The 14,167-nt window shown below is 38.6% G+C and overlaps 1 protein-coding gene across 1 annotated transcript in view; it reads right to left on the minus strand.

The window, feature by feature from the left end:
* Positions 1–9,368: 9,368 nt before the first annotated feature.
* Positions 9,369–14,167, minus strand: part of LOC144962767 (snaclec bothrojaracin subunit beta-like) — a 7,968-nt gene continuing 3,169 nt past the window's right edge. Inside the window, exons 2-3 of the mRNA XM_078896007.1 lie at positions 11,355–12,700; positions 9,369–10,386 (exon numbers count right to left, since the gene is read on the minus strand). Of these exons, the coding sequence (XP_078752133.1) occupies positions 12,117–12,700 (584 nt within the window). The 3' untranslated portion in view covers positions 9,369–10,386; positions 11,355–12,116. The remainder of the gene's footprint in view (positions 10,387–11,354; positions 12,701–14,167) is intronic.

The following is a 14,167-nucleotide window of genomic DNA, read 5'->3' on the forward strand; positions in this document are numbered from 1 at the left end:
TGGTATGATTTGCATTTTTCATAAACAAATTCAACTATTACGAAGCTTTTACATTGAATACTAAAAGCAGATCTTATTTGACTCGGCTTGCGTGATCACACATATTTCGAAATGCCGGCCCAGGTTAATGATTAGCTACAATAAAAACTAGCGTGTTATACAAACAAGATATGAAGTGAATAGAAAAGTGCCAGAAGACAATAGAGAATAAAAATTTTTCGCGGCGGTGGTGGGGTTTGAACCTGCGACCTTATTGGTACGACAACTCCGCCTGGCAGGTGAGAGTGTGGCTCTACCGTGTGAGCTATCCACGAACACAAAAATATTCGTTTCAAACTCAAAGTCATTACTAGATCCCTCTCTCACCCACTTCTTGAGACCGCCGATTCGTTCGTACACCACCATCGCGAATAATTTTGACCAACAGTTAAGCTTAAGCCAATATTCTCAACACAAACATATAACATAGAAACGATTGAGACATTGAGTATGCTCCGGTGTATGGGGTGAATTTTTAATTCAGAAAAGTGAGTGGAGCAGGCACTTATGTTGGTAACAACAAGATATGAAGTGAATAGAAAAGTGCCAGAAGACAATAGAGAATAAAAATTTTTCGCGGCGGTGGTGGGGTTTGAACCTGCGACCTTATTGGTACGACAACTCCGCCTGGCAGGTGAGAGTGTGGCTCTACCGTGTGAGCTATCCACGAACACAAAAATATTCGTTTCAAACTCAAAGTCATTACTAGATCCCTCTCTCACCCACTTCTTGAGACCGCCGATTCGTTCGTACACCACCATCGCGAATAATTTTGACCAGCAGTTAAGCTTAAGCCAATATTCTCAACACAAACATATAACATAGAAACGATTGAGACATTGAGTATGCTCCGGTGTATGGGGTGAATTTTTAATTCAGAAAAGTGAGTGGAGCAGGCACTTATGTTGGTAACAACAAGATATGAAGTGAATAGAAAAGTGCCAGAAGACAATAGAGAATAAAAATTTTTCGCGGCGGTGGTGGGGTTTGAACCTGCGACCTTATTGGTACGACAACTCCGCCTGGCAGGTGAGAGTGTGGCTCTACCGTGTGAGCTATCCACGAACACAAAAATATTCGTTTCAAACTCAAAGTCATTACTAGATCCCTCTCTCACCCACTTCTTGAGACCGCCGATTCGTTCGTACACCACCATCGCGAATAATTTTGACCAGCAGTTAAGCTTAAGCCAATATTCTCAACACAAACATATAACATAGAAACGATTGAGACATTGAGTATGCTCCGGTGTATGGGGTGAATTTTTAATTCAGAAAAGTGAGTGGAGCAGGCACTTATGTTGGTAACAACAAGATATGAAGTGAATAGAAAAGTGCCAGAAGACAATAGAGAATAAAAATTTTTCGCGGCGGTGGTGGGGTTTGAACCTGCGACCTTATTGGTACGACAACTCCGCCTGGCAGGTGAGAGTGTGGCTCTACCGTGTGAGCTATCCACGAACACAAAAATATTCGTTTCAAACTCAAAGTCATTACTAGATCCCTCTCTCACCCACTTCTTGAGACCGCCGATTCGTTCGTACACCACCATCGCGAATAATTTTGACCAGCAGTTAAGCTTAAGCCAATATTCTCAACACAAACATATAACATAGAAACGATTGAGACATTGAGTATGCTCCGGTGTATGGGGTGAATTTTTAATTCAGAAAAGTGAGTGGAGCAGGCACTTATGTTGGTAACAACAAGATATGAAGTGAATAGAAAAGTGCCAGAAGACAATAGAGAATAAAAATTTTTCGCGGCGGTGGTGGGGTTTGAACCTGCGACCTTATTGGTACGACAACTCCGCCTGGCAGGTGAGAGTGTGGCTCTACCGTGTGAGCTATCCACGAACACAAAAATATTCGTTTCAAACTCAAAGTCATTACTAGATCCCTCTCTCACCCACTTCTTGAGACCGCCGATTCGTTCGTACACCACCATCGCGAATAATTTTGACCAGCAGTTAAGCTTAAGCCAATATTCTCAACACAAACATATAACATAGAAACGATTGAGACATTGAGTATGCTCCGGTGTATGGGGTGAATTTTTAATTCAGAAAAGTGAGTGGAGCAGGCACTTATGTTGGTAACAACAAGATATGAAGTGAATAGAAAAGTGCCAGAAGACAATAGAGAATAAAAATTTTTCGCGGCGGTGGTGGGGTTTGAACCTGCGACCTTATTGGTACGACAACTCCGCCTGGCAGGTGAGAGTGTGGCTCTACCGTGTGAGCTATCCACGAACACAAAAATATTCGTTTCAAACTCAAAGTCATTACTAGATCCCTCTCTCACCCACTTCTTGAGACCGCCGATTCGTTCGTACACCACCATCGCGAATAATTTTGACCAGCAGTTAAGCTTAAGCCAATATTCTCAACACAAACATATAACATAGAAACGATTGAGACATTGAGTATGCTCCGGTGTATGGGGTGAATTTTTAATTCAGAAAAGTGAGTGGAGCAGGCACTTATGTTGGTAACAACAAGATATGAAGTGAATAGAAAAGTGCCAGAAGACAATAGAGAAAAAAATTTTTCGCGGCGGTGGTGGGGTTTGAACCTGCGACCTTATTGGTACGACAACTCCGCCTGGCAGGTGAGAGTGTGGCTCTACCGTGTGAGCTATCCACGAACACAAAAATATTCGTTTCAAACTCAAAGTCATTACTAGATCCCTCTCTCACCCACTTCTTGAGACCGCCGATTCGTTCGTACACCACCATCGCGAATAATTTTGACCAGCAGTTAAGCTTAAGCCAATATTCTCAACACAAACATATAACATAGAAACGATTGAGACATTGAGTATGCTCCGGTGTATGGGTGAATTTTTAATTCAGAAAAGTGAGTGGAGCAGGCACTTATGTTGGTAACAACAAGATATGAAGTGAAAAAAAATTTTTATTCTCTATTGTCTTCTGGCACTTTTCTATTCACTTCATATCTTGTTGTTACCAACATAAGTGCCTGCTCCACTCACTTTCTGAATTAAAATTCACCCCATACACCGGAGCATACTCAATGTCTCAATCGTTTCTTGTTATATGTTTGTGTTGAGAATATTGGCTTAAGCTTAACTGCTGGTCAAAATTATTCGCGATGGTGGTGTACGAACGAATCGGCGGTCTCAAGAAGTGGGTGAGAGAGGGATCTAGTAATGACTGGTTGAAACGAATATTTTTGTGTTCGTGGATAGCTCACCGTAGAGCCACACTCTCACCTGCCAGGCGGAGTTGTCGTACCAATAAGGTCGCAGTTCAAACCCCACCACCGCGCGAAAAATTTTTATCTCTATTGTCTTCTGGCACTTTTCTATTCACTTCATATCTTGTTGTTACCAACATAAGTGCCTGCTCCACTCACTTTTCTGAATTAAAAATTCACCCATACACCGGAGCATACTCAATGTCTCAATCGTTTCTATGTTATATGTTTGTGTTGAGAATATTGGCTTAAGCTTAACTGCTGGTCAAAATTATTCGCGATGGTGGTGTACGAACGAATCGGCGGTCTCAAGAAGTGGGTGAGAGAGGGATCTAGTAATGACTTTGAGTTTGAAACGAATATTTTTGTGTTCGTGGATAGCTCACACGGTAGAGCCACACTCTCACCTGCCAGGCGGAGTTGTCGTACCAATAAGGTCGCAGGTTCAAACCCCACCACCGCCGCGAAAAATTTTTATTCTCTATTGTCTTCTGGCACTTTTCTATTCACTTCATATCTTGTTGTTACCAACATAGTGCCTGCTCCACTCACTTTTCTGAATTAAAAATTCACCCCATACACCGGAGCATACTCAATGTCTCAATCGTTTCTATGTTATATGTTTGTGTTGAGAATATTGGCTTAAGCTTAACTGCTGGTCAAAATTATTCGCGATGGTGGTGTACGAACGAATCGGCGGTCTCAAGAAGTGGGTGAGAGAGGGATCTAGTAATGACTTTGAGTTTGAAACGAATATTTTTGTGTTCGTGGATAGCTCACACGGTAGAGCCACACTCTCACCTGCCAGGCGGAGTTGTCGTACCAATAAGGTCGCAGGTTCAAACCCCACCACCGCCGCGAAAAATTTTTATTCTCTATTGTCTTCTGGCACTTTTCTATTCACTTCATATCTTGTTGTTACCAACATAAGTGCCTGCTCCACTCACTTTTCTGAATTAAAAATTCACCCCATACACCGGAGCATACTCAATGTCTCAATCGTTTCTATGTTATATGTTTGTGTTGAGAATATTGGCTTAAGCTTAACTGCTGGTCAAAATTATTCGCGATGGTGGTGTACGAACGAATCGGCGGTCTCAAGAAGTGGGTGAGAGAGGGATCTAGTAATGACTTTGAGTTTGAAACGAATATTTTTGTGTTCGTGGATAGCTCACACGGTAGAGCCACACTCTCACTTGCCAGGCGGAGTTGTCGTACCAATAAGGTCGCAGGTTCAAACCCCACCACCGCCGCGAAAAATGTTTATTCTCTATTGTCTTCTGGCACTTTTCTATTCACTTCATATCTTGTTGTTACCAACATAAGTGCCTGCTCCACTCACTTTTCCGTGTTATACAAAGCGCTGTTGATTCAGATAGAATTGTTTGTGTGTGCGTGTGTGTGTCTGAGTGAATGTGTATGTGCGTGTGCTCCTGCATTTGTGTGATTACCTACGTGACGTTATACGTTTGAGATTGATGATGACAAAATGAAAATGAAAAATTGCTGATTGTGTGTGTGAGTTTGACGCTTTAAACAATCACAAACACCAAAGAATCTTTGACAAAACAAATCAGAACAATTTTGTGTGTGTTTAAATGTGTACAAACCGCGACAAAAACAAGGATCAATGTTTATTTCTTTTCATATTCTATTGTTATTTGTTAATGTTTTGCTTTTGATGATTAATATAACACGTTTGGGACAAAATGGATGTCATTTTGAAATCCCAAGATGACTCCGTTGCCATGTAGACAACATGCAATACCTTCGTACGTGTAATTTAACCATGACTTCGCGTCTCCTGCTGCCTTAGAAAATCTCAGTTCTCTCCTTTATTTCACGAACCTCTTTGAACCGTTCTCCTTGAGTTTTCCTAATTGTTATTTAGAAGGGGTTTTTTTCCAGTATCACGATTTGTACAGACCTACCTGATACATTTCTGTTAATTTTACTCAATATTCTGTTACTGTGCAACTCTTCGAAAAATGCTTGCCTTTTAAATATCTTTTTTTTATTTCTGGAAACAGGAAACGGTCTGAAGGACATATCTGGTAAAATCCGAAGCCCACAGATCGTCAATGGAGGTCTGAATGACACAAACACAATAAGGGGGTGCGTTGTTGTGATAAAGAAAAAGGACGATATGAATGAACTGGGCTGGAGGAAGATGATGCTCTGAACCGAGATGCATGGAGATGTGGCATTCATTATGGCAACCCTACAAATTGTGGGATAAGTTGAAATAAGAAGTTGTTATGATAAAGAAGAATATGACATTTTCTTAATTTGGCATGCCTTTTTCTTAAATGTTCAGTCTTCCGTGGTGAAGTTAAGTTTGAATAGTATTCACCGTCCGGTGGTTTTTTTTTTCCATGGACAAAAAAAAATCGATCAATTTTACAGCTACCCAGAATACGGTGAATATGACTGACAGTAGGACGCAGTCTTTTTGCTTGTTGGGGGGGGGGGGGTATTTAAATGTTAAAGGTCTCCCATGGTTATTACCCTCACCACTTTTGGTTATGTAAAAAGAATTTAGAAAATTTAAATAAGTGAAGGAGTCTGTTATACCAGTCTTGTAGTTTAATGCGACAAAATAGTCCAAGCGCCAGCTGCAGTGGAGCACTGAACTGAAAGTTAAGCATACAAATCGCTTGTAAAATCGCTAAAGAGATGCGAGGTATCCAGATCCCAAATCTGTACCTCCTGGTAGTATTGCAATGTGTCATCTTGGCAATATGCCCCCCCCCCCCCACACCCCACTTCAGACGCGTAAGGAATGGTTTTCAAGGATGTAATGTAATCACTTGATCGTCTTTGTGCGTGATCCAACATGATTCCAGCCATTGGGATACGGAGAACAAAATGCGGCGCGACTTACAATTTTTAAAAATCCAATTATATAGAAGAGTTTCAGAGAGCCGATTCAAGTTCGGCAAAATGCGTGAACTGTTGCAAACGTTAACATATGAAAAGTGGTGTACCAGATAATTTTCAAAAGAATAAAATTCTCTGTGATCATCCAATGAGCTTCATCAATGAAACATGATTTTTTACATCAATGTGCCAGATATAATTATTGATTCATATAAAAGCGAGAATAACTGGTTGCTATGGCCTGTTAAAATATCGTAAAAACGTTCCGTGCATTGCCATGAAAGTCAGTGCATGAAAGGATAATGTTTATCATGTTTACCATTTTGATACTGAACTTACCCTTCACTAATTGCCGTAACAGGGTTTAGTTGCCAAAAATACAATAACAATCTGACCGCTGTCCAGTCAGCAAAATTTTTTCGGCATGTTGAGGATGGACGGAAAATTTACATGTTCTACATGGTGTAAAGCAGAAGTATCTTTGTCCTAAATTGTACTAGAGATTAACAGGTTGTATCAGATCCTATGTTTCAAAATGTCCTATTCTATCACTAGGAGATGATAGGTTTGTAAGGCTCTTAGAGCATGGTCTTAACCTTGCATAGGTTTTATTTAAATGCATGTTTCAAATAAAGTCAATAACTGAAATCATAACACACATTTTGTAGCCTCTAATGGGAATAAATCAGTCAAACTAAAGATGCATTAATGACAGCTTATGACGTAATTGTGTTATTGATTTAAACAGACGTGCACTCGTTTACAGGTTTAATACCCAATTCATTATAGTCTCATTGTTTTAATAGATGGCTATCTCTAAAACGGACGCAAAAAATTGCATATACGAGGGTGAGTCAAAAAGGATTGGGACTCTGCTTATTACTTTAAAACAAATTGAATCAATACCATGTGTAATTCCTCAAATTAAAGCTTGGCATTAGCTGAGTAGAATGCTACTTCTCAACATAGTTTCCGCCAGTCTCTCTCTCTCTCTCTCTCTCTCTCTCTCTCTCTCTCTCTCTCTCTCTCAATAGCCACAGTCCACTTTTGGTAAGGACATGTATCCCGTCCTCGTAAAACTGAGTTGACTGAACTTTGAGCCAATTTTTCGCTACTGTCTTGGCTTCTTCATCTTCTTCAAAGCAATCTCCCCTCATTGCCTCCTTCAGTGGACCCCCAAAAAAATGAAAGTCCGAAAGTGTCAAATCTGGTGAATTAATAAAGAGATTGAGACAGGGTCTCCATCAAAATGATGCAATTACCTCCCTTTTCATGGCCCTTATATGTGGAAAGGCATTTAAACGAAGGAACAATACTCAATCTCTCTTCAAATCCGGTTCGACGAATTCTTGCTTTCAGTTGCTTCAAGGTCTATTTGTACCGTTCAGAGTTGACAGTGGCTCTCTGCAGTAAGAAAGCAACAAGGATGACACGTCTCAAATCCCAAAAGACTGTTAGCATAACTTTCCCAGCTGATTTCTCAGCTTTGAAATTATTGGTCTTTGAAGAAGAGGGGTGTTGCCATTCCAATGACTGTCTCTTCGAAGAGTGTACCATTTCGGACATTCTAATGGATTCACCATCTATATCAACGCCAAAAGGTAATCAGAATTATGACACAGAGCTGGGTTTCGATTTAATTCACCTGTTTTTCCAATTCAGACACCCAGTTTGTTGAACTTCGAACATGACTTTTTCCATTTGTCATCGTTGTTTATTTCTTTTCAATATTAATTCGAAAAGTAATAAAATATCGGTTTTCTGTGACTTTGAATTGCTATTAGATCTAAGAGTGAAGTCTCCTCTCGTCCATATCATACACTTTTACCAACATTTTAAAAATTAAAATGACGTCATAGAGATTCGTGAGATCGTCTAATTAATCTTTTGCATAATCATTAATCCTTTTCCGTTCTTTTTAACGCTTAGAAAAAGAAACCGGCTTTATACTTGATTTTTATCAAATCAATCCACATTAATCGTGAAGGTAAGCTCGTTTGACATCCATCTTATCTCAAACTAAGAAACGTTAGTTGCAATTGTCTCTTGTCAAAGGAGTGCCTGAATTGGGACAACGGGTGTCTGAATTGGCACAACGGGTGTCTGAATTGGCACAACGGTAACCGAATTGGGACAAGTGTCTAGGTTCCATAAATTAAGACCAAACACATAAATAAAGTCTGATAATGGACAAGTATTTTTCCTCAAAAGTTTGCTAAATGGTTCCAATACATGCAACAGTAATGTTAACAATTACTCTCGGTGTGTGACTATTTTAGAAGTCATTAAGTTTGAGCTAAGAGAGCCATTTTGGGTGTCCGAATTGAAACACCCTACCCTACTATTTGTTTGAAAATGTCCATACAAAGAAATGGATTAGGGTGAAACCGGCTATATATCAAAGGGAATAAAATTTACTCTGCGGACAATATGCCAACTGACGACGTGGATGAAAGCCTCAGAAACATATGTTTTGGCCACATAAAAGTGAGTGATCCCATTTATATTTCATATATAATATATAATATAATATAATATAAATATATATTTAATATATATATATATATTATATTATATATATATATATATATTATATATAAAAGTAAATAAATAGATAAATAATAAATTAATAATGAGTGTGTTATAAGACGACGGTTTGCTATAGTGGAATAATTCTATATCAATGGGATTGATACGATGGATATTATTATCAAGTCTTTTATCTTGTTCTGGTGCATGTAAGAATTTATCTAATTTGACTTCTTTTGTACGTAGGCATATCGTATAATTATGTTTTGATCCAAAGTATCAAAAGCATATGCAAAATTCTTAAAACAAAATAATCAATACCAGGTCAAAAAACTTTCTATACTTTAGAAATCCCATTTGCTTGATCGCCTGTTTGTTAACATCATCCAATTACTATTTATTATGATTCCACTGACATAACCCAGAATTTCTAATACTGGGATTTTTCAATATGCTATTCTAATCATTGAAACACATCATTGAAAGCTGACCGATTGGATTTTAGAGAGAGATCGTTCTTATTTGTCAGATTAGTTCCCCCCCCCCCTTTTTTTTTTCTCCATCCTCTCAAATGTTTCCAGTCTGAATACAATAACTCAGGAACCGATTCAATGATCTTGGAACTGTTAGACAATCAGTGTAACAAACAAACAAACAAACATCCAAACATCCAAACGCAGAAGTAAATAAATAACAACTTCCTGTTTTGTTCATGGAATGCACCATTTATACAAAAATGTTTCATTCTTTTAAAACTGCTGTTAAATAAACTGGATTTATTTTTACGTCGTCTAGCCCTGTGGTTTATTTTCGGAAGTCCTCGATTAAAAAATCTATCTTGTCCCCCCGCCCCCTCCCCCATGGAAAGAGACCATTTGTTTTTATAAAAGTGCAGTGAATTGTGGACGTGTGTCACGAAACAAACACGCAGACATTGATCAATACAGATTATTACAGCTAATTAATTCTATTCAGGGAGCGCTCTTGCACAATACTTGCTAGTGGTCAAAAGTTAGTGTGCTAGAACTGAAAATAAACACCAGGTTTATGTCTCATGATGACGGAAAATTATGTAATACAAATTTATTAATCATTTTTTTAATAATTGATGATTGAATTATTCTAAATTGCGCTGAGATTTGCTGGTTACTGTCATACAAATAAGAGTTCTTATAAATAAAAAACACGAGCCTTTATATTGTTATATCAGACCTGTACTTATTTGCAGGTCTCATTACCCAAAATATTATGGTCTCATTGTTTTAATGGAAATACTCTCAAACCAACGCAAAATATTCTCCATTACAACAATGTTAAAACGAGCTCAAAATTGCATTCAGTTATATCCAACCAACACGTAGGACAAGACATGGTGTTCAGTTCTATCCAACCATCACGTAGGACGAGACATGGCGTTCAGTTCTATCCAACCATCACGTAGGACAAGACATGGCGTTCAGTTCTATCCAACCATCACGTAGGACAAGACATGGCGTTCAGTTCTATCCAACCATCACGTAGGACGAGACATGGCGTTCAGTTCCATCCAACCATCACGTAGGACGAGACATGGCATTCTGTTCTATCCAACCATCATGTAGGACGAGACATGACAAATGTAAGACACAATTTATTTCTACAGAGACCAGCTTATGGTGAAAAAGAGAGTAGAGAGCCTTTTGTACGGACTCAACTCCTAACGACCAACAGCGGGACTCAAACCTTCAGAAAAGTGAGTGGAGCAGGCACTTATGTTGGTAACAACAAGATATGAAGTGAGTAGAAAAGTGCCAGAAGACAATAGAGAATAAAAATTTTTTTCGCGGCGGTGGCGGGTTTGAACCTGCGACCTTATTGGTACGACAACTCCGCCTGGCAGGTGAGAGCGTGGCTCTACCGTGTGAGCTATCCACGAACACAAAAATATTCGTTTCAAACCCAAAGTCATTTCTAGATCCCTCTCTCACCCACTTCTTGAGATCGCCGATTCGTTCGCCACCATCGCGAAGTAATTTTGACCAGCAGTTAAGCTTAATAGCCAATATTCTCATCACAAACATATAACATAGAAACGATTGAGACATTGAGTATGCTCCGGTGTATGGGGTGAATTTTTAATTCAGAAAAGTGAGTGGAGCAGGCACTTATGTTGGTAACAACAAGATATGAAGTGAGTAGAAAAGTGCCAGAAGACAATAGAGAATAAAATTTTTTTTCGCGGCGGTGGCGGGGTTTGAACCTGCGACCTTATTGGTACGACAACTCCGCCTGGCAGGTGAGAGCGTGGCTCTACCGTGTGAGCTATCCACGAACACAAAAATATTCGTTTCAAACCCAAAGTCATTTCTAGATCCCTCTCTCACCCACTTCTTGAGATCGCCGATTCGTTCGCCACCATCGCGAAGTAATTTTGACCAGCAGTTAAGCTTAATAGCCAATATTCTCATCACAAACATATAACATAGAAACGATTGAGACATTGAGTATGCTCCGGTGTATGGGGTGAATTTTTAATTCAGAAAAGTGAGTGGAGCAGGCACTTATGTTGGTAACAACAAGATATGAAGTGAGTAGAAAAGTGCCAGAAGACAATAGAGAATAAAAATTTTTTTCGCGGCGGTGGCGGGGTTTGAACCTGCGACCTTATTGGTACGACAACTCCGCCTGGCAGGTGAGAGCGGGACTCAAACCTGCATGTCACATATCATACTACAAAGCCGCTCGAATGATATTGGTAGTATACCTGCTGTATTAACAATTTTTCGTTGTTAATTCTGTTTATGGATATGAGAAAAGGTATTATTCATCTGTATGATCTCATTTCTTTACCTGACGGGATATTTGACAGTACTTCTCGTTTTATTTTTGGGGACTACGTAATGCTTTTTATTTACCTCCTACAACTCTTTCTACAGTAGGCGTTACTCACTATACAAACAACGCTCAATCCATGTCGTTTGCCTAACGTTATGTCTTATTTACGTAGTTGCAATATAAGATGATTCGAACCGGTTTATTAAAGTAGGGCATCGTGTGATAAGTTGAATGTAAGATAATATATTTTAAATAATAAAACAAATGGAAAAGAGGAAGCTTTCTTATTCCACCCCTTTCATAACCAAAAACATTAACAAAGTCATAAAACCTATACTAATCCATGGGAAGGAACTATTGGAAATGTGAAGAGTAATAATTTATTTTAAAATAAAATAGGTGGGTTATTCTATTCTGCGCGTTGATCCAGTATATCGTCGCAATCTAAACGATATATTGGTATGGGATTCTGTATTTTGTTTTTTTATTTATCTATATTTGAATTGTTTGACTTTTATATCATTGTTTATTAGCAATTTGCAATGGTCCTATCTATTTCATTAATCTACGTTCGATCATTATCTGAAATGGAGGCTTTGGATTTTATTTTTAATAGATCATCAAACACATTATAAATTCTATTCCTGTTTACTGAATTTCACGATAGAAATTACTTTCGACGTTGGTACAATGGGATGTATAATACGAACATTTTTTGGCGTTGTGCTTATATATTCGTCATTTTCTTGATATTGACAAACAAAAGGTCTTTTTACTTTCAAAAAGACCAGGGTGTGATCGCAAGGGTAATCTCTCCACTTCCCGTTTTCCCCGTTAATCACCGTGCAGTCCTGGAGCTTGTGACCCCAACCTGGTCTTGATCCTTGGAACTTGTCAAAATTGTTGTAACTCATCAGACTTCCGTCGGCCCATTTGTAAACATTCTCTTTCTTTTTATCATTCAGACCAATCCAATATAAGTTTAAGTCATGTCTTGATAAAAATGAATCATACAACTCCTTAAAAACAAAATCATTGACGTCCTTTGTTTTTAACATCGCCAGGGAGCCTCCTTGGCTCTCACAAAATTCTTCCGCTTTTGAATGGATCAGTTTGAGGTCTGTGGCGAAGTAATAGCAGGTATTTTTAAACCTTCTAATGTTATCTTCTTTCATAGAACTTGAATGGGCGCAACCATTGTGGTTGATACGTTGCGCAGAGCCTGCAAGAAAACAAACAATGCCATTAAATACGAAATATTACAAACGTAAACGATCTTTCTAAATTATATTTCATTGTAAACCAGACATATATTGGAATAGTTGTAACGCTCGAGTAGATAAGTCAATGGCGGGAGAGTTTTTGTGTAAGGCGAAGACAAAGCTATTTTTCTTTTACAAATCACTAAATTAAGACAAGTGAAAGAGAAAGTTCTGTCAGCATTCCTCCACTTTCTGCATGATATCATTTAATGTACTTTCTTTGTCTTCACACAAATTACATTTTAAATCTTACTCATGATATATTTTTGCTACTTCATTCATAATTTGTAAATCCACATTAGAAATAACTTATCAAATCATTCCAAATGCGGTATTATTTCAATAATTTCAGAAAAAAGCGTGAAGCGGCCATTTATATCAATTATAATGGGAAATAAAGGAAATAGAGAAGAGTCAGATGGAAACAGAGAATAAAAATATATCACGTTGTCAGGGAGTCAAACCGGGTATTTGTCCATCGAAATGATTATTCATGACCATGTTAACACGTGTAATGTGCCTCCGCTTTTTGACAAGAAATCAAAAGGATCAAAGAGTTGAGTGTTGCTGCAAAAATATTCTTCAAATGTAGTCAAATTACAAACCTTTCTTTATAAAAGTGGTGACTACGGATGAAAGAAGAATTTATCATTTGATCCAGAATTAAAAGTTAATGTCTTCCATGCAATGGTAAACTCCTTTATTCCCATAACTAAAAAAGGTAAAGGTAACACTGAAATAGAAATGTCGCGTATTTCTGGAATTATGAAGGTATCATAATAACAACCTGGAACATGAACATTTTTTTTAAATAACTGTCATAGAAGACTGCTGGTCGTGGTTGCTGAAAAAAAGCGCTCCTAAATGGTGGAAAAGAGCGTGGAAAACTCCATAGCGGGGCCATTCCACTGAATGACAATTACCCTTGTGCACATATCACTGCAAGCAACCCAAACAGTTTAACAGTGCAGCTTTGTAATCCTACCAAAGCCAGTGTATTTTTTGTTTCTCTATGTAAAGAAGACACTCAAACAACGTTATTCCCACAACACTGATGGCGTCATTGAAGTTGTTGAATGAATATGGCCGGTAACCTACGTAAGACGAAGCCTTGTGGACATTGCAGATGCAGGACATGCCCACACTTATTCGTGGAAAATTCCATCTTTTTCGCGGAAGGAGCGTGCAACATCCGGCGGCTTCATCTGCAAACATTGCCACAAGACATAAGTGAGAGAAACTGGCAAGAGATTCAGCGACACACCCTTTGGACTCTATACTCACCAACCACGGCACGCTAACGCTTCATTCACACTCCAACCATCGTTGAGTACACACGATACAATCTATACTCCATTTCATTTTATTTGTTTTTCACGTACATTTGTTAATGTTGTGCTGACGAAGGGTTTGTACCCGAAACGTCC

This window comes from Berghia stephanieae, chromosome 1 (genome assembly GCF_034508935.2).
Source record: "Berghia stephanieae isolate SIO BIC M18660-M18661 chromosome 1, UCSD_Bste_1.3, whole genome shotgun sequence".
NCBI lineage: Eukaryota > Metazoa > Mollusca > Gastropoda > Nudibranchia > Aeolidiidae > Berghia > Berghia stephanieae.